The following is a 19,930-nucleotide window of genomic DNA, read 5'->3' as shown; positions in this document are numbered from 1 at the left end:
GTATCACTACATCTTTTCATTCTTCAACATCTTTCCCATCTTCTTCCATGACACCTGCTTCAAGTTCTGCAGGTTCTACTCTACACTATACTTCTACTCCCAGCTCAGTGTCTCATTCCCCACTGCTTACTAAACCCACCACATCTCATCCTTCATCTGTTTCTGCTTTTGTGTCTCCAACTGCTGCCTCCACTCCTGTTAATGCCTCCCTTTCCCCGCTTGTCACCTCATCCATTCCTTCCTCTGCTCTCCCCACCATCCACCTGACTCCCACCCCATCCAGTCGGCCAACCTCCAGCAGTGGCCTTCTGTCCACTTCCAAGACTACATCTCATGTGCCCACCTTTTCTTCATTCTCCTCAAAGTCCACTACCTCCCAGTTTACCTCCCTTACTACCCAAGCCTCTACATCAGGACTACTGTCTTCAACCATGGGCATAACAGTCTTCCCAAGTTCCCCAGATACCAACCACACCACTAGGCCTGGTACCAGCCCACTGCCTACATCTGTGTTCTTGAGCAGTCCTGCTCCTCCCACTGCAAGTTCCTCACTGTCCACCCCAGTGTCACCCTCTAATCCGGACTCCTCCGTCTCCTCTCCAACCATCCATCCTGGTAAGTGGTGCCATTGGCTGGGTTCTTGTTCCCTAGGCTGCTTAGGTTCCAACTGTTTACTCCACAGAATTCTTCAGAGTGTGGTCTGCTGTTTAGTGTTTTCCTCTCATTGTCCCTTGGTGCCTTCATGAAGGCCTGCTCCTGGAGCTTCTTTTGGGCATTTCTGGATCTAAATGCAAGTTCCTTTCTCTTCACCTCTCAGGAGCACTAGCCTGTGTTCTCCCAGTCGGGCTGAATTAGAGACTTGATCTCCATACATTTCAGGCCCATGTGCCTCCCTTGGTCCTAACTTCTCTAAGCGGCCCTCCACACCTGCCCCTTGGGAAGCTAGCATGTGAGGTCTGGCTCTGCTCTGAGTTTAGACACGTATTCTACCTCAGTGCTGAAGAAAATTATAGCCTAGTCCAGGCACAGCTCATCCCAGGTGACATGTAGGAGGCAGAGGTGGGCATAGAGGCCAAGCAAGGCCTGGAAACTAGTATGTACAATTCTTGTTGCCCATGGTTTCCACTAGCTCTCCTCCCCAATTACAACCAGGGCTCCCCACAGGGCAGTGATCCCTACAGTGTCAGCCTGCACAGGAACGAGTTCAACACATACTCCTAGGACACCCCTGATTTGAGTGTTCCTCTCAAGACACCCACCTTGGGGCCAGGCTCCCCATACATACTCTAGGCCTCCCTCCTGCAGGAAGTCCTCACAGAGCCAGCAATCAGTTCCTGTCTTATGGTTACATATTGTCACTTTAAGTTCAGGCTGTTTCCCAAGAAAATGGCCTCAGGAAGTAGGAGAGAGAACAGAAGGCCACCAGATCCTCCCCAAACCTCTTAGAGAAGCAGGGCAGAAATAAACTAAAGCACAAGGGAGAGATGATACATGGAGCCTCTCTGTCACCCACAAATCATTTTTAACTTAAACTATGTGTGTGCTGTGTGGAAACTTGCAGGGGCCAGTTCTTTCATCATGTGAATTCTAGGGACCTGCTGAACCATCTTACCTGTCCCCAATTTTGAGTTTTGTTTTGTTTTTCAAGACACAGTTTCTCTGGCTGGCCTCAAACTCATAGAGATCCACCTGCTTCTGCCCCCCAAGGGCTGGGATTAAACCCAACCCCAATTTCAACTTTACTTATTTATTTGAGGCAGGGATTCTCTGTGTAGCTTTGGTGCCTGTCCTGGATCTCCCTCTGGAGACCAGGCTGGCCTCGAACTCACGGAGCTCCATCTGTCTGCGAGTGCTGGGATTAAGGGTGTGCGCCACCACCCCCTGGCCTCCAACCCCATTTTAACTTTTTAATCTAAGTACCTACCACATGGGCAGTTTGTAACCCAGGCTCTTCTTGAACTCACAGACTTCCTACATAGGCCTCCTCCTGAGTGATAATTTTACAGGTGTCCACCAACACACACTGCCCACACTGGCGGTTCCTAAGGTCAACAGTCTGCCTGTCTGATGAGGCATCACCACCACCATTTGTCACTGGCTGCCATGGCCTCTGAAACTTTTCCAGAAGCCCAGAGCAAAAGGTTTTCTCTGCTCTTCCTTAGCCCAGGTGGCACAATGAATGCTTATTCTCAGATCCTGTGTGTTCTTTTGTGAGGGACATGGACATTCTTCAGCACCCTCCTTTGGCCCTTAGCATGTACTATATCCAACAGACCTAAGACACCTTTACTGGGGACTACTGGGGACTGACTCAGATCTACCTGGGCCTGGCTCGATGCCAGATTCTTTCAGAACGCCTTGAACACTGGAGGGATAAGGAGCTACACAGAGGAGAGAGCTGGGGGGGGGGGGGAGACACGTGGGGACTAGAAGTGACTGAGACCTGCTCTTGGGCTTCCATCTCCAGGGGCCTGCAGCTTGCAGGAAGAGGAGCAACAGATTATCTACCAGGGCTGCATGGCAAACGTGACTTTAACTCGTTGCCAGGGTTTCTGCGCCTCCTCTGTCAGGTGAGTTGTTGGCAAACACCCTCCTCTCAGCAGGGACCAGAACCCTCTTAGGAGCTGGGCTCTCAGTGTTTCCCACACCTGCTCTGACCAACAGAGGTCTATACCAGTGGTTCTCAACCTGTGGGTCATGACCCTTGGGGGGGGATCGAATGACCCTTTCACAGGGTCACCTAAAATCATCAAAAAACACAAATATTTACTTATGATTAATAATAGCCAAATTAGTTATAAAGTAAGTGAAAATAATTTTATGGTTGAGCGTCACCACAACACAAGGAACTATATGAAAGGGTTGCAGCATTAGAAAGGTTAAGAACCACTGATCTAGGCAGTGCACTCCGGCCACACTTTCCTTGCCCATGAGCAGATGCTGGTTCCTGAGGGCCTGGCCTACAAATCAGCTAGTAACCATTCTACTTTGGGACTGGCCTGGGGGGAGAGGATCAATCCTGACCCTGCTGGTCTCTGCTTCTTGGCAGTCTCAATACAGACACCTTGCAGCTGGAGACCCGCTGTGGCTGCTGCCAGCCCCTTAGCACCTACGAGAAGCGACTCTCCCTGCCCTGCCCCGATCCCAATGCACCAGGTCAGCAGCTCACACTCACCCTCCAAGTGTTCAGCAGCTGTGTATGTAGTCCCCTGCAATGCAAGGACTAAACAACAGCAAGTGGTTTCTGGAGCACAAGGGACCACACACACACACACACACACACACACACACACACACACACACACACAAACAGCCATTCCTGATACTTCCCTAACACTTTTGTAACAAGCAATCCCCTTACTGGCCATGGGCATGGCCTCAAGGAGACCTTGGACAAGGCTCATCCTGAGACAGCAGAGAAACAGAGCAACAGCTGTCATGCAAAGCCTCCTACCACCTGCCTTCTACAGACCTTGACCAAGCAAAACAGGCCTTCAGTGGAAATGAACTACAGACATCTCTTCAACCTTGATGCCCTGGGAATTTCCTGTCCACCTGTACAGCACCTCCCAGCCTCTGGCTATAATACCCAAGAGATCAGAACACCCAAAGCAGATGCTGGGAAGACTGGGCAGGGCATCTGGAGAGACATAGGGATAACAGGAAGATGTAGGCGTATGAGCCTTGGGTAGGGACAGGCAGCAGGGTAAGCACCAAAGAGGCACAAGGAAAGGAGGTCTCCCCAGAGGCAGGGAGAAGCAAAAGGCATTGGCACCCGCTGGGCAGGAGGCCATCACCCAACAAGTTAGCAGATTGCAAATAAACTGGTTCTTTTCAAGGCAGAACCTTGTGTGTACATACATGTTGTTGCTGTCTTCCAGAATCCTGAGCATGACATCACAAACACCTGCACAGGCCAGGCCACCAGGACCTGGGACTGTCCAGGTCCATGTGCTGCACCCATCTGGGATTCTGCCAAGTCTGTGGGGAAACCCATTATCTTCCAGGCTCCCCAGAGAAGGACCATCTGTCATGTGCAGCCCCAGACTGAGACAGAGGAGAGGAGTACTCAATTCCACAGGGCACAGACTAAGGGCAGTATAGGACACTCCCCACAAAGATCACACACATGTTCCAGTTTCCTGTCCTAGCATTTATTTTTTTTTTAATCTCTGAGAACAAGCACACTGTACTGATGAAGGCCCAGGAGTCACAGAGGGCAGGCCTGTGCCCCAGTAGCTTCCATGTACTGGGGCATTACTGATCTAGACACCACCACTGGGTAGCACATGGTACATAAGCCACAGCCACACAGGTTGAGCTATCCACATGGTCCTGGCAGTAGTGCATGAATTGCACATAATGGAGAGCCACACCTTCCAGCTACTAGAGCAAGAGAACTCCAGAGGCTCACTGTGGCCACAGCCAGATCATTCTTCTGCAACACAAGCCTGTGCCATGGCAAGTGTGGATCACAACACATGACAGCCAGACCAAGGGCTTCATGGAACACAAGGGGTCAGCACAGCAGGTGTTGGTTGCTCTGAAACTGCCTGGGCTGTACAGAATGGGGCGGCAGGAGCTTGAATGGGATAGGAGCCCTGCCACTGTCCTCAAACCCACCATGGCAGGCTGGCAGCCTAAGGCTGAGGCAAAAAACCTCATGCATATGTGAGCACACCTAGTGCTCTAATGACAAGGGTCATCAACACTGCTGCGTAGGTACAGATAAACCTGTACAACTGAGTCTACGGCAATCCTGGGCATCATCTCAAGGCAGAGTGCAGGGTCCCAGCCTGGGCTCCCAAGGCTTCTGACATGGTCTATGCCCTTCCCCTGATGGGCTGCACATACAGTGCAATGCTCACAAGAGGTTAACTAACAACTGAGCTGCCAGTGCTCAAGCTAGGAAGTCCAGTGCATCCTTAGCACAGCACCTGCCTGGGCTGCCATTCCCATCCTAGCCTCTCCCTCCATTACCACACTCAGGTCTCCCTTTTCCACCCAACCACAAGGGTTTCACAGAAGTGAGAATGCAATACCGGGGCACCAACTAAGACCCTCTGGAGAGAAGCATACTTTATGAATTATTACTTCACCACCTGACCCATTAACCTTCAAGTCCCTAGAATGTACCACAGAGACAGCACATTCATTAAAATCAAAAGATGGGTGATGTCCATGTCTTCCAAAGTCAATAGGAACTCCTCTACCCACCATGCTGCAAACCTAAGGTCTCAACTATGTGGTGAAATGTTTCAACTGTCCCTTCAAGAACATTGGTATGCTAGGCACAGGACCCTGCCAGGAGTGCGGCATGGAGTTTGCCAACAGTCATAAACACAAGCACTTCGGTGCCATCAGTAGTGCTATTGCAAACCCCATGAGGGTTCAACCCATGAGGCCACACACCTCTAAGCCACTGTTGTCACCGTCCAGCAGGTCCACACATCCTGTGTTAACCCTATAAGCACATGGCGCTGTTTCTGGATTCTGAGAATGAGTCAGTGGCATTTTAATAAAATTTGAACCACATTTCCACTTTCGTTAAAACTTCTAATTTCCCTTTAATTTGTAGGTTGAACCACAGGGCTGCCTTGATTTTCCAGGCCCAGGCACCCTTCTTTGACGGGGCAGGCCTGCTGCAGCCCTTCTCAAACTGTGTCCTGTATTCTCTCCACACCCAAGGGGCTGGCTGTAGGTGTAGGACTGGAGGTGCCTTGAGTGGCAGTTTTTCAGACAAGGGGTGTTTATCTGCAGTGTGGTACAAAGACAAACGGTAGAGACAAGAGAGACGCACAAACAGAGAGCCTGATCTTCTGGCCTGTGGATTAGAACTGTTCCGACAGCAATTCACATAGTCTCTGAGAGACGGTGTCTTTGCTGGTACGCAGCGTGAGTCGGTACATCTGAAACAGAGAGCAGCGGGGTGAGCGGGCACTGAGCCCCAGGTTCTTAGCAGATGCTTTTGTGGTCCAGGCCTCACCATTCACAGCAGCCCCTCCCGACACACCACTGTTTCACCAGTCAAAATAGAAAAGTCTAATAAAAGCAAGTGTTTGCAGCAAGGGAGAGTGGCTGTTAGTGAAGGTGGGGGTCAGCCAGTCACTCTGGAAGGCTCTTTCTTTTGTCTTGTATTTTGAGACACAGTCTGACTGTGTAGCCCAGGCTGGCCTTGAACTGGTACTCCTGCTGCCTTCTCTTCCTGAGTACTGAGATTACAGGCATGCACCACCATTCACAACCAGCTTGAGAGCTTCTCATCAAGTTAACTATGCACTACCTTTGAGCCGACCACCACACCCCAAAAGCACCCCAGTGTTGGGAAAACAAGCATCCACAAACAACAGAACACACAGGCCGGAGTCTCTAGAGGAGCACTGCTGGCAAGCAGAATGTGCACCACTCAGAGAGGGGGCAGAACAGGTCAGCACCAGGGAAGCTGCACACACAGCTCAGGCTAGGCTGCTACATGGGCATGCGGTGGCACACCAGGCCTTCTGTGAGGAGAGGGAGATCTATGTGCTCTGATGGCCAGTAGTTGTCTAAGTGTCTGCACCATCACCATGACCACCAACACTTAGAATCTGCATGTCTCTATAAATAAACCTCACCAAAATAAAAAGCAACACAATCATATCCATCCTCCTACTGTGGAGACCTCACCTGAGCTTGCAGATTTGGCTCCAGGCGCAGCAAACAGCCGATCTGGGTGGTTTTGGTATGTATTATGCCAGCACCCACAAAATTTGCAGGATTTGGATCAACTTCCTCAAGGAGTGCAGAACCAAATCCTATAATCTGTACAGAGTGAAGAGATAATCGGTCAGGATGCACTGATAACAACATCTGCCTCAGCTATATCACCATACACCCTTACCTTTGCTTTAGTGATCTCTGTGTCCATCGGATGCTTTGCTTTGAAGATATTCTGCACTTCTTGCTGTGGACTATAAAAGACAGCTTTTAGTACTAAAAGCCATGCTGAGACCCATCGAGCATCCTGTCCAGGGACAGCCCCCCAATTCCCTTCTCCACCCATAATACAGCCCTCTCACTTGCTCAACTGCTTCCAACGTTGAAAGAAATCCTGAGAAGCCATTTCTGTGGGCTGGAAAAATTTGTTGAGTGTGATGGGCAGCTTAACAGACACATTCTGGAAGGTCCCACCATACCTATAACAATAGAGCCATGTTATGGAGAACAAATGCTTGGCCAAAATGTTCCAGTTGATGAGTCTTCAGCGCTTAGAGAAGGGACAAAGATTGCATTCCAGCAGTAAGTATTCCTGGAGGGGCTAAGCCACATTCTCCATCCCTCCCTCCAGCGGCAGTCCAGATCTACAGCATTCACAGGTGAGCAAGGGACCAAGGCACTGCTTTGTGCCAAGTGTCAGAGGACCAGTTCCTTTCAGTCCTGCTCCTTTGGCAAACGAAGACCCAGGACAGGCCCAAGTAGACTACCAAATCCATGAGCCTTGTAGCTTCCCAACAAGGAACCACTGCAATGACTAAAAAGAAGTCTAGCTCCAAACCTGCTACTATTATCCCTCAAGATGGCCTTTCAAGCCAGCTTCAGCAGGCAGCGCAGAGCCTGGCTCTCTGCCTCCCAGAAAGCAGGCCCTTCCATTTCTCACCACAGAATCATCTGGGTCAGAAATAGCCTAGCCTGCAGACTACACAGGAGACTCAAACCCCATGGGTAACACGTCATGGTCACAGAAGTCAGCTCCTTCCCCATTTGCTCCTATACTCTGGAAGCTCCAGGCCTGGCAGTACTTTGCAGGCATGCACAGTGGCACAGCAGTAACTAATTAACTCCCTTGAGGAGAAGCACAACCCCTCACCTGAACTGGATGTTGAGGACAGGTGCCTCTGTGAAATCAGATACACACTCAATGTTGACCACCTGTTGCACCTGTGCGCCCCCATCCACAGTTGGGTCCACAGGCTTGGTCTGCAGGTTCAGATGTGAGAACATTAAGGAGTCCAAGCAGGCAGGGAGAATGGGCCCAGCACAGCCACCCATAACGGACAGCAACTGGGTCCCCTATACACATCACCTTGCCAACCTGTCCTTCCACCATTCAACATGTCCCACTGGCCCATACCACCCACAGTCATACGGATCTGGCTATTCCCTTTCTCTGAAAGACCTTACAAGTTGTACACTAGCAGCATACTGGCCTTGGCACTGCAGAACTAAGCTCTGGAACTATGTGATGACTCCTGCTGTGCTCAGCAGAAGCCATGCCTACTAACTCAAAGGCACACAGCTTTACAGATCAGTGTAGCTCTATACTCATGCAAGCCAGAGGCTGACACATCTGAACAGGAGCCTCTAAGCTCACTGTAACACTCTTGCATCTAAAATCTATGCAACCATAGCTTGACCTGGGCAGTTTCTGCTTCCCTGTGCATTCTGTATGGCAACCTGTGCCCACAGCTCATAACCCCTTGGAGCCCAGGAGAAGGAGACACATAGACGATAGTTCTATATGCATCAGTCCTTTGTATGTATAGCAGGGAAATGCAGGAGATGGAACCAGCATGAGCTGGTTCTTGTTTATGCTGCGTAAGTGTGCATTCTACCACTGAGCCACATGCCTAAACACCACACCACTGTTTCTGACTTGTTTCCAAATGGTTCTATATTTAAATATATCATCTCCAAATAAACACAGGTCTACTACAAAGATGACACTCGTTGTTCTACATACTATGAGGTGAGCCCAAGGCATGCATCCCCAGCTGTTGTGAACCCTACTCTGCACACTGTAGCAGACCCCAGCTGTCCCTCTCTCACAGCCGCTCAGCTGAAGCCATCCAACATTCCTGACCATTCCTAGTGGCCACATAGAGCCATCCTCTACCTGAGCAAAGGATGTGCCAAAGCACACAGAAGCCCAGCAGGTGTGAGATGTTCCATACTGGCTAGTTACCATAGACTCACTCTGCCTTCGGCCACAGCTCCTGTTGGGGGACTTCACAGGGTAAAGGGCAAATGATATCAACAGGAGAGCAAAGGAAGCAAAGGAAGCAGCTCCTATAACCAGATGAGGGACAGCCGTGTGGGTGGCGTCTGATACTCCATCGGGTCAACTCAAAGTGAAGGCCCTGATTTTACTAAACCATGGAAAACACTGCCATATGAACAAGAGCAGCCCCCTTAATGCTTCCTCTAACCCCAATTGTTGTCTGCTGTTCGGGAGCCTAGAAATAATCAAGGATATTAGCCTGAAGGTCGTCAGCACAGATTAGTGTTGGAGTGAAGTTTAAGAACTGCGTGGAGGTCTTGTTACCATAAAATATGAACATCCGGCCTAAGAGGAAACAGAAATAGTTTATTTTATATACATTATGTCATACTTACCATGAACAGTCAGTCAAAAGTAGCCCCTGAAATTCCCAGTTGAATGTATTTATTGTGAGCTATGACTATTGCTAAAATTAAAACAACTTTTTTTCTAAATTTTTGGTTAACCAAACAATTGTTTGGTCTCAGTATGTAGCTTACTCTAGCCTGGATCTCCCTATGTATGTATCTCTGGCTGGCCCTGAACTCATGACAATCCTCCTGTCTCAACCTTCCAAATGCTAGGATTATACACATAAGCCATCATACCAAGCTTCTAGTTTAAAAGTAGCATGGCAGTCAGGCACAATAACATTCACCTGTCATCCCAGCACTTGGGAAGTGGAAACAGGAAAATCAGGAGTTCAAGGCCAGCCTCAGATATATAGTACATTTGAGGACAGCCTGGGCTACATGAGAACCTATTTCAAACAGAAAAATAAGGCCAAATAAAAAATTAGCATGGTAAGATTAGAAATGGGGGAATAGGAGGTACCCTCCTCTCACACCTGCCCGAGGGCCTCCTCCTTACGTAGTTACTCAAGGGTGAAAGCCACATTACTGTAAACTAGACCCAGAACCGAAGACACGGAGTCAGGAGGTTGAATGGCACAAACAGGACACCCAGAGCCTTCTGGGGACCAGTCTGCCTGTGTTGAAGCCACCTAGACCCACCCCAGATACCTTCCACTGGTGTCTACCAGCTGACCCATTTGGTGATACTAGTAGCCAGGACCGTCCTTCAAACTTGCCATGCCCCCTCCAGTGACCAATCAGGACACGCTCCCTGTATCAACCAACGGGCCAGATCCCGTGTCGACATTTACTCCCTTAGGGTTCAGAAAAGAAACCAAACACCAAAAGTTCTGGAAAAGAGAGCAGTTTAGCTTCCCTCCTCAACCAAACCTGGTGAAATCACCAGGCACAGGGGCATTCTCATCAGCTTGGCATCTCTCAGAGGAATGTGACTGGTGCCCAGCATCCCACAGCTCCTGCAGGGCAGGCATGCTGTTCGTCGTCTCCCACGCTCCTACTCCTTTTTCACAGACAGCAAACCCATCTTAGTAGCAACTCCAACAGTTCGATGGGCAAAATGTTTTCTTTCAGGACTCAAGAAAATTCCCTCCCTTTGTAATCGTGATAAAGTACATATGCAGCAATGGCTTAGTAATGCATAGCCATCCCCACCATCCAATTTCCCATACCTGTCAGTATATAAATTACAAACATTTCTCATTACATAATTCCCCCTAATTCCTTTGGGTTTTTTTTTGTTTGTTTGTTTTTGTTTTTTAATTTTTTAATTTTTTATTTTTTTCCTTTTTCCAGAACTGAGGACCGAACCCAGGGCCTTGTGCTTGCTAGGCAAGCACTCTACCACTGAGCTAAATCCCCAACCCCTATTTTTTCTTTAAGACAGGCTCTTACACACTACCAAGGCTGGCCCGGAACGGATGACAATCCCGCAGCCTCAGTTTCCCACGTGCTAGAACTAGAGATGTAGCACCACGCCTGCCTTTAAAAACTTTGTTTTGGTTGTGGGGTTCTTGCTAAAGAACTTGGGCTTCCCTAGAACGGCTATATAACCCAGAGTGCTCTCAAACACAATTCTGTCTCTGCTTCCAAATGCTGTGATTACAGATGTGTGTCACCATGGTTGGCTAGTTCCAATAATTTCTGAAGAAATTTTCATTAAGGAAAATACATACCTAAATTCTGCCGAAATTCAGACTTAAGTCCAATTTGAAGCAGCTGGTTTTCAAACAAAACACCATTATTTTTACAAACAAACCTAAGAGAAAAGGATAGTGAAGCGTCGTCACTCAGAGCCACCCACAGGAAACAAAGAAACACCCTTTCTTTGTTTCAGAAAGGGCTTAAAGTATTTGGGAGTCTCAATGCACACCTGAGTAGACTCAGGGACCAAGGTGAGTGACCTCTGCCCTAGACCAGTCACCTCAACTCCCTTTTCCAGTCTTGTCACTGGGATATGTAAGAGCTGTTTCTTTGCAGTGAGGCCATCACATTGTGCCTGGGCACTCAGGGCAGAAGGGCTCTGCTGGTCCCCTCTGAACACACCAAAGGCCCAAATGCCACCAGCTCTTCCAAGTCATCTAGGCCACAACCCAACAGCTATCTGCCCAGCTCTGAATACAGTGAGATGTCTCAAAATACAACACTGTCTATTCAGTATAAGAAACCATTTTCCAAACACTTCTGAGAATCTATAACAATGTATATGAGAATGACTGTTCCCTCGTAGGATGTGGCTGGGCAGCAGAGCCATAAGCCTGGCCTGAGGCTCCAAACTCTAGCATAGGGCCCGCCACCCTAGGCTAGCATTCTACCCAGCCCAGCGTGGATGTTACTCAAGGAGCCTGAGCAGAGGTTAGGGGGCTCACACACCTGGATCTGGGTATCAACCTATCACCCAAATGATAAAGAAGCCCTGCCATCCATGTATGGCTGGCTATTTCCAAAAGGTTACTTCAACTGCACTTGACCTAATGGAATTCAGGTGAAAAGTCATGTCAGGCTTATGGAGGATGCAACCTCCCTCATGCCTGCTGCACTACAGGTCCTTCCACAATGCACCAAATAAACATCATGTGGTAGCCCTGCATGGCCACATCAAAACCAAGACAGGCAAATCCCTGCACAGGCTAGTGTCCTGAAAAACTATCATGGAACCTTAAGAGACGGTATCAAGGATCAGGCCAGCAGGCCAGGATAAGGAAAAATTAAAGGTACATGGCCTCCTGGAGCTGGAAGCATATACCAGAAGCTTACATCAACAGAGGAAGACTCAGGTCTGCAAACAACCACCACTTCCATTCCCCACGCCCATCTTCACAGGACACCAGGGAGCAGCTGACCCAGGGCCCATGGGGGCCATGGAGCAATGACGACAAAGCAAGGCTAAGGCCTCCTGGATACGGACCCTGTCAAAACTAGAGGACACGGCTGGACCCCACGCTGCCTCTTCAACAAGGGTCGGGGAAGCTGAGTTTTCTATGTCAAATACCAAGCTCAGCAACTCTCAAGCCATCAGAGGTCTGCTCCAACACACACTCCAAACACACATTTCCTAACAGGAAGGAAGGATCGTGTGCAAAATGAATACAAGGAAACGAAAACTCTGAAACCACAAGAATCCTGGTATCATCTCCAGCAGAAAACAAAGGCCATCCTATGATGCATTCTAATCTCCCCCAGACAAAATCCACTGCCACTGGAGGTGAAGTGAGGAGCCCCACATCAGCCACGAACCAGGACACAAGTGGGGTAATTAGCAGCAGGGAAGCCACAAAACCATCCAAGAAGGAAAGTGATCCCAAACAGAGCAAGTAGCTGGACAAAGGGCATGTAAGTGGAAGACATACATGGAGTCAGCAAAAGAGACCAGGCAGGCTGAGGCTATGGTGAGAAGGAAGCTATCCATGCACAGAGCTGAGGGGGATTTCCTTACAAAGGGTCTATGCCAGAGGAAGACAAAAATACAACCTGACAGAGCTGGAAGCACAGGGCACGGGGGTGGGGGGGGGGGGGGGGGGGGGCTGGGAGTAAGTGGGAAGAAGAAACAAGCTCAGAGTTCTTATCAAATGTCTCAAAGAGAAGAGACAGTAAAGGTACCATCAGATTCCAAAGCCCAGGCACTCACATGCTCGGCCTGTCAGACACCAGCCCCTCTCTAATAGCACCCAGGAGGTGCTAGGGACTAAGAACAAAACCACCCGCAAGGTGTAGCTCCCACCCTGCCTCCCGGGCAGTCCTCAGAAACTGGGCTACCTGGCAAAGTTGTCTTCGGAGCCGGGTGCAAGAGGTGCAGCTGCAGAAGCTGAGTCTGAGAACACGTCCACTAGTAAGCCACCGCCAGAGGAGGGAGGGGGGCCTGTAGGAGCAGGGGGAACAGCCCCCAGACCCAGCAGGTCTGCTGACGGAGAAGGTGTAGACTGCAAGACAAGGAAAGGGAACATCAGCATGGATACTCGGATGCTTGAGACCCACACGACCCTCTGTGTCCACTCCCAGGTCAAGTAACAGGGAGGTGGGGGGAAGGGGCAGTGAGCAGTCCAGAGACTGCAGACCAGCAAGAGAGGGCTGCTGGCCACCTCCCTACCCATGAGTCCAGATGAAGACATTCACCTCACAACACCATCATAATTTCACACAACTAGAAAACCGTCTGCACCCCGCAAATGCTATTTGAACAAAACAACGAAGTTCTTAAAGAAAAAAAAAAAAAAGTTTTGCCATCAGAAAGGTTGAAATGTACAGGTTAAGAAATAAGTCCGGGCAGTGGTGGCATAAGCCTTTACTCCCAGCACTCAGGAGGCAGAGGCAGGCAGATCTCTGAGAGTTCAAGGTCAGCCTTGGCTACCAAGTGAGTTCCAAGAAAAAGGCGCAAAGCTACACAGAGAAACCCTGTCTCAAACAACCAAAAAAGAAAAAAGAAAAAGAAATAAGTCCATGCACATTACTGTCAACTGTTCAAAAAAAGTAAGGTTTACACATGGTGGAAGCAGGAAAATAGGGAATTTAAGGTTATCCTCTGCTACATAGCAAGTTCTCAGCCAGCCTGGGCTGCACAGTGAATTCCAGGCTACAATATGAAGACTTGGTTTCAAACAACAACAGAAAAGTTTTGGTGAGTGATCTGAGTTTAACAAGGGCCATCTACATAAGCATGGTTTTGGAGCTATCTATTGGAACCTGGTGGGCTCAGCAGTGGGCACACAAGTGAAGACAATGACTCCATCTCTCCCAGAATCTGTCAACAGCCAAAAGTTCATCAGGAAGGGCTAGAGCCCTGTGAACCCTTCCCTCATCCACAACGGGTTGTTGATGGGAATGAAAGAAACGTCCAGGAAGGAAAGTGGGTGGAAGAGGTGAGGAGAGACAGGAGGGTGGGAAGACGGTAATCAAAGAACAAATTTGATCAATAAACCTGTAAGACTCAAAAAAGTAAATAAAATAAAAAGATGCAAAGGTAAGCAATCAGCTTGCTGGAGATGCATTCTCGGCGCAGCATTAAGTCCAGTTCCATTATGAGAGAAAGCAGATGAAGAAGCATACACACTTCTTACAAAACCCTTGCTTTCCAGTCCAGGAGAAAGCACAAGAAAAGAGCCCTTGAAGCCAGGCGGTGGTGGCAAATGCATTTAATCTCAGGGGCAGAGGCAGGGGAATCTCTGAGTTCTGGGCCAGCTTGGTCTACGGAGGAGTTCCAGGACAGCCAGGGCTACACAGAGAAACCCTGTCTTGAAAAAAGAAAAGAAGGAGGAGGAGGAAGAGGGGAGGAGGAGAAAGAGCAGGAGGAGGAGGAGCCTTGAACTCATTACTACATCACATAGGACAAGGCACAGCTTGTCACCCCAAATTCAATTCCCAGACCTGACTTACCTAAAGGTGCCCCTGCCACACCAGAGCTGACTAACACACCTGTGTGCTACCCACAGAACTCCCCAGACCAGTCTATAAATGTGGAGTGCTACTGGCATGAGACCCTGTATTCAAGAGTCACTTTGAATGACTTTTGAACATCCTACTGGTCATTCACGAAGGCAAACATCAGGAAACTAGATCCTGAAGCCATTCTAATACAGTACATCTTGTGCAGAGCCATGTTCTGTGGCTGCATGTGCCCTGAACACAGGTGGCAATGGTCTGTCCCAGCCATAGGAACTCCTTCAAGTAGGGCCAGGTCTTAGAGTGTGCCTCAGCAAGGAATGCTGAGTGTAGAAGTATACTGGCAGGGAAGCCAACGTGCTGTGCTTTCTATAAGTTCATGTGGAGGTAGGCATGTGAGACTGTGGATGAATATTACTTCAAATAAATATATTGGCAGGGAAGCCAACGTGCTGTGCTTTGTATAAGTTCATGTGGAGGTAGGCATGTGACACTGTGGATGAATATTACTTCAAATAAATGAGACACCCAGTCTTTGTCATGCAAGGGGCACAGGTATGAGTGACAGCCTTGCCAGGCCTCAGGCCAGGAACAGGCCTAATTGCTGCTGCTGGCCAGCACAAAAGAGAATGGGGAGGCTGGGGACAGAGGGAGCTCCTGGTCCCCCGCCCCATGTGGCTACAAAAGTAGCAACACAGATGTCCTGTCACAGGGGTACTACGCCTCACCTCCCAAAGGGGACAGGGTCACAGCGAGGCTGGTCAGAGAAGAACTGGAAAAACCTGGGATTACAGCATCTGATGAAGCTCATCTACAGCAGCCCAGGTCACAGTGGTCACAGACCACATTTCTAGTCCTGCTTTAGCTGGAGAAAGACAGGCCCGCTCCAACAGTACTCCTACTTCTTCCGTCCACAGGAACGTTTTCACTGTGCCACCTCAAGGGGAAGTCTGTTCTACTCCAGTCACTACAGGAAACCGCCCAGAGGAAAAAGGCAAACCATTCTAAATCTATAGAGAACACACACCAGTTCTCCTACAGAAGAGTGTGGAGTCTCAGGTCTAAAAATAAGTCATCACAGAGAGCCACAGGTCCTGGTCCCAAGAAGCCAGTATCTCATCCCATAGAATAGGCTGCCCTGGAGACCCTAGGTTCAGGGGCACACCTGACCACATGTCCAGAGCTGGACTCCACTTCTGAGTACCTACCCACAAGCTTTCCCATAGACACCAGCCCTGCCATTCCCAACCCTGGAATATGAGGCCCTCATGGGTGCCAGGTACACAGTGGCAGGGACCCACCGCAGCACTGGTGCTGGCTGGAACGGGTTCAGGGCCCCCATTCACGTCAATGCTTCGCTCACGCTTGCTCTCCTCCAGGTCAGTCACTGTGCTCGGGCCCTTCTTCTTCTTCAGCTTGGCCAAGATGGAGGACTCACGCTCAGGGAAGGGTGGCATTTCCTCCAGGACAGTTGCCTATTAAAAAGACTAGAGGTTGGTGTGGCCACCCTGGCACCCAGTACCAGCCCAGTGGCCCCAGCACCAAACAGCTCAGGCAGGAGTCCACACCAGGATGTCAGTGCTGGCAACAGTACTCAGGCGCAGGTACTCCACAGCCCGCTGCTGCAGCTCCACATCTGCATTCTTGAGTTGGCTGTCGCTGCGGAGCACGTCCTGAATGGTAGCCTTCACCTCTGGGAAGAGGTTCACGAACTTGATGTAGGTGGACAGCAGGAGTGCCCGGGTGGGGACGCTGCACAGGTGGAACTTTGAGTGGAGCAGGTTGAACTGGACCAGAGGGCTTGAGAAAGGCAGAGAGCACAGCCGGGAGTCACACTACCTCACCTGTCTCGTGTGCTGCCTTGTGCTCAGCCTGCACCTGCACTGGGGACCCTATGCCAAAGCAGTGCCTCCTTAAGGAGGACACACTGCCAGCTCCCAGTGTAGGGGTTTCCTCCTCCCTCAGAATGTCAAAGCAGTGTAGGGAGCAAGGCAGTCCAGTGCAGTGCATACCCCTGGTTCCCTGGGGTCTTTTACCTGGATCGTGGGTCCCCAGCTATCAAGTTTCCAAACTCCCCCAGGATGTAGCCGCCCACTTTGACCAAGTTCTCATGACACGCTGGAGCCTGCAATGCCTGTGAAACAGGGAACACCAGGAGCTAGGCCACAGAACAGGCAGCTGGCACAAAGTGAAGCTACAGCAAAGACAGCTGGGTCCTCCCTTGAAAAGTGCATTCTGAAGTCAGTGAGAGTTTCCTCCTAAAGCCTTGGCAGACCCTGGCTTCCTAAAGCTGGCTGCAGTGCCAACAGCAGAGGGCCCAACAGCAGGGCCTGAGATACAGCAGACATATGATGTCCCTCATACATAGGATAGGGGGGAGTCGCTCAACAGCCCCCAGGTTTTGGAGATTAGGGTGAGAGCAAACTGCAGCTTGGCAGGGGCATTAGCTTAAGAAAGGCATAACCTGCCAGGGGGTAGTGGCACATGCCTGTAATCCCAGCACTCAGGAGGCAGAGCCAGGCAGATCTCTGTGAGTTCAAGGCCAGCCTAGTCTACAGAGCAAGATCTAGGACAGCCTCCAAAGCTACACAGAGAAACCCTGTCTTGAAAAAGAAAAAAAAAAAAAGCAGGGCATAACCACTACTGAGACCAAGAAGGGGGAAAAAAATCAACACCACTGAGGCCCATCTCTGTCCTCTCAAGCTTAGACACCACTGCCCCTAGTGAGGGTGCACACTCTTCTCCACCATACCTCAAACACTGTCTTGGCAGCATAACCCTGCACATCATCCCGGTTGATGACAATCTGGATGACACGATACCACACCTCTTCACTCACATAGTCGCCTGCGATGCGGATGAGGTTGAGAATGGTGTCTACATACCAAGTGTAGTCCACTGCATACTTCTCAGCTAGGATGGCCACCTTCAGTACCTGCAGGGAAGACAGGGCCCTCAGGAAGATGCTTCCAATGCTACTGGACACACCAAGAATAGGCTGGCACACAGCTTATGCCAGGCTGCAGAAGGACCTAAAGCTTGGAGCGGACAGGAAGATCCTTTCAGCAGATCTTTCCAGGCCCAGAGAGTGGAGAGCAGCTGATTCAGGTGAGGAAAGCTAGTCAACTCCAGGGACACAATAGTGCACCTGGGACAAGCTGCTAACACTCAAGACAATCGGCTGAGGTCAGCCATACCCCAACCCTACATCACCTTACCTCACTTCCAAAGTGTGGTGGTTTGAATGAGCCTGTGCATAATCCTCATAAGCTCTTATATTTGAATGATTGGTCTCCAGTTAGTGGAACTGTGTGGGAAAGCCTTAGAGTGGGTGTGGTCTTATTGGAGGAGGTATGTCACTGGGGGGGGGGGGGGGACAGGGTGGCTTTGAAGTTTTATTTAAAAGCCCATGCCAAGCCCAGTCTACCTACAACTTGCAGGCCATATGAGCTCTCAGGTACTGCTCCAGCAGCCATACCTGCCTACCTGCCACCACACTCCCTGCCATGATGCTCATGGACTAACCCTCTGAAACTGTAGGCAAGCCTCCAGTTAAATTCTCTATTTTAAAAGTTGTCTTGGTCATGGTGTCTCTTCACACTGACAGCATGGATACTAAAACTAACAATTAATAAATGGGGCCTCATGAAGCTTAAAAGCTTCTGTATGGCAAGGACACCATCATTCCAGCAAAGCACAGACTACAGAATGGGAAAAGGTCTTTACAAATTACACATCTAATAGAGTGTAACTAAAATATATAAAGAACAAAAAAATGAACCACCCAATTTAAAAATGGGATACAAGGCCAGGTGGTGGTGGCAGCACATGTCTTTAATTCCAACACTCAGGCAACAGAGGTAGGCAGATCTCTGTGAGTTCAAGGCCAGCCTGGTCTACAGAGAGAGTTTCAGGACAACTAGAACTGTTTCACAGAGAAACACTATCTCGGGGGGGGGGGGGGGGGGGGGGGAGTAAGTAAATGAATGAATAAATAAAAATGGGGTACAGAACTAAACAGACAGTTCTCAAAAGATGAAATATAAATGGCTGAGATATACTTGAAGAAGTGTTCAATATCCTTAGTCATCCAGGAAATGCAAATTAAAACTACTTTGAGATTTCATCTTACCCCAGTCAAAATGTCCAAGATCAATAAAACAAATGACAGCATGTGCTGGCAAGGATTCAGGGAGAGGGGAGTACTTATTCATTGCTGAAGGAAATGCAAACTCATACTGCCACTAAGAAAATCAGTGAATCAGTGTGGCAGTTTCTCAGAACCTCAGCAAACTGGAAACAGATCTACATGAGATTTCAGGATAGCCAGGGCTACATAAAGAAGGCATGTCTTAAAAAAAAAAAAAAGATCCAGCTATACCACTCTTGGGTATATACCCAAAGGATTCTATATCCTACTACTAGAGATACTTGCTCATTCATGCTCGTTGCTGTTCTATTCATAACAGCCAGGAATTGGAAACAAGCTAGATGTCCATCAATTGATGAATGGATAATGATTTTTTTTCTAGCTCCATCCATTTGCCTGTAAATTTCATTTTACTTTTCTCAATAGCTTTGAGACAAGCTCATGCTTGTCTGGCACAGATGACTACACCCTGCACTGCCAAACACCCACACTGGAAGGCCAGAGACAAGGAATCTTTTTTTTTTTTTTTTTTTGTATGTGGGAGCTGAGGATCGAACCCAGGGCCAAAGCGCTCTACCACTGAGCTAAATCTCCAACCCTGGAATCTTTTATCTAGTGTCTCACAGACACACTGAAAACCACCCAGGAATTATCCACTGGAACTCATATCCACAGTAGGGAGCAGCTTGGGCAGCCCTCAGGCTGCAGGACTCACAATTTCCTCTCGGATGGAGTAGTCAGCCGTCTCTAGGTAGCTCAGCATCTCAGCCACAATCTGCTGGGCGTTGCTGCGGTCACACATAGCGTAGAGCAGGTCCACTGCCCGCTGCCGCACACTCACGTCTCGTTCCGTCTGGGAAACAAAGCAGAGTCAGAGCCACTCCTGCAAAGCACAGGTTGGTGGACAGTGCCTGTCCTCTGCTGTATGTCAGTCCATGAGCTAGCATCTATTTATTCCACAGGCGCTATCTTAGGGCACCCTATAGCACTATGACCATCAGGCAGGGTGCTCCCCTA

General features: G+C 49.4%; 2 protein-coding genes across 3 annotated transcripts in view; one reads left to right on the top strand and one right to left on the bottom strand.

Annotated features, from left to right (window-relative positions):
* The window catches only part of Muc6 (mucin 6, oligomeric mucus/gel-forming), a 30,183-nt gene extending 26,956 nt beyond the window's left edge, over positions 1–3,227 (top strand). Inside the window, exons 32-34 of the mRNA XM_036177762.1 lie at positions 2,468–2,570; positions 2,665–2,690; positions 3,050–3,227. Of these exons, the coding sequence (XP_036033655.1) occupies positions 2,468–2,570; positions 2,665–2,690; positions 3,050–3,227 (307 nt within the window). The remainder of the gene's footprint in view (positions 1–2,467; positions 2,571–2,664; positions 2,691–3,049) is intronic.
* A 905-nt stretch (positions 3,228–4,132) lies between these two features.
* Positions 4,133–19,930, bottom strand: part of Ap2a2 (adaptor related protein complex 2 subunit alpha 2) — a 71,635-nt gene continuing 55,837 nt past the window's right edge. For both annotated transcript variants that reach the window (XM_036199278.1, XM_036199285.1), the window contains exons 10-22: positions 19,629–19,766; positions 17,516–17,698; positions 16,800–16,897; positions 16,332–16,563; positions 16,065–16,238; positions 13,144–13,307; positions 11,064–11,146; positions 9,233–9,322; positions 7,847–7,970; positions 7,059–7,175; positions 6,881–6,950; positions 6,667–6,801; positions 4,133–5,909 (exon numbers count right to left, since the gene is read on the bottom strand). In XM_036199278.1, the coding sequence (XP_036055171.1) occupies positions 5,832–5,909; positions 6,667–6,801; positions 6,881–6,950; positions 7,059–7,175; positions 7,847–7,970; positions 9,233–9,322; positions 11,064–11,146; positions 13,144–13,307; positions 16,065–16,238; positions 16,332–16,563; positions 16,800–16,897; positions 17,516–17,698; positions 19,629–19,766 (1,686 nt within the window). In that variant the 3' untranslated portion in view covers positions 4,133–5,831. The remainder of the gene's footprint in view (positions 5,910–6,666; positions 6,802–6,880; positions 6,951–7,058; positions 7,176–7,846; positions 7,971–9,232; positions 9,323–11,063; positions 11,147–13,143; positions 13,308–16,064; positions 16,239–16,331; positions 16,564–16,799; positions 16,898–17,515; positions 17,699–19,628; positions 19,767–19,930) is intronic.

Source organism: Onychomys torridus, chromosome 1 (assembly GCF_903995425.1).
Source record: "Onychomys torridus chromosome 1, mOncTor1.1, whole genome shotgun sequence".
NCBI lineage: Eukaryota > Metazoa > Chordata > Mammalia > Rodentia > Cricetidae > Onychomys > Onychomys torridus.
The sequence above is the reverse complement of the archived record's forward strand: the minus strand, read 5'-3'. Positions and strand labels throughout refer to the sequence as shown.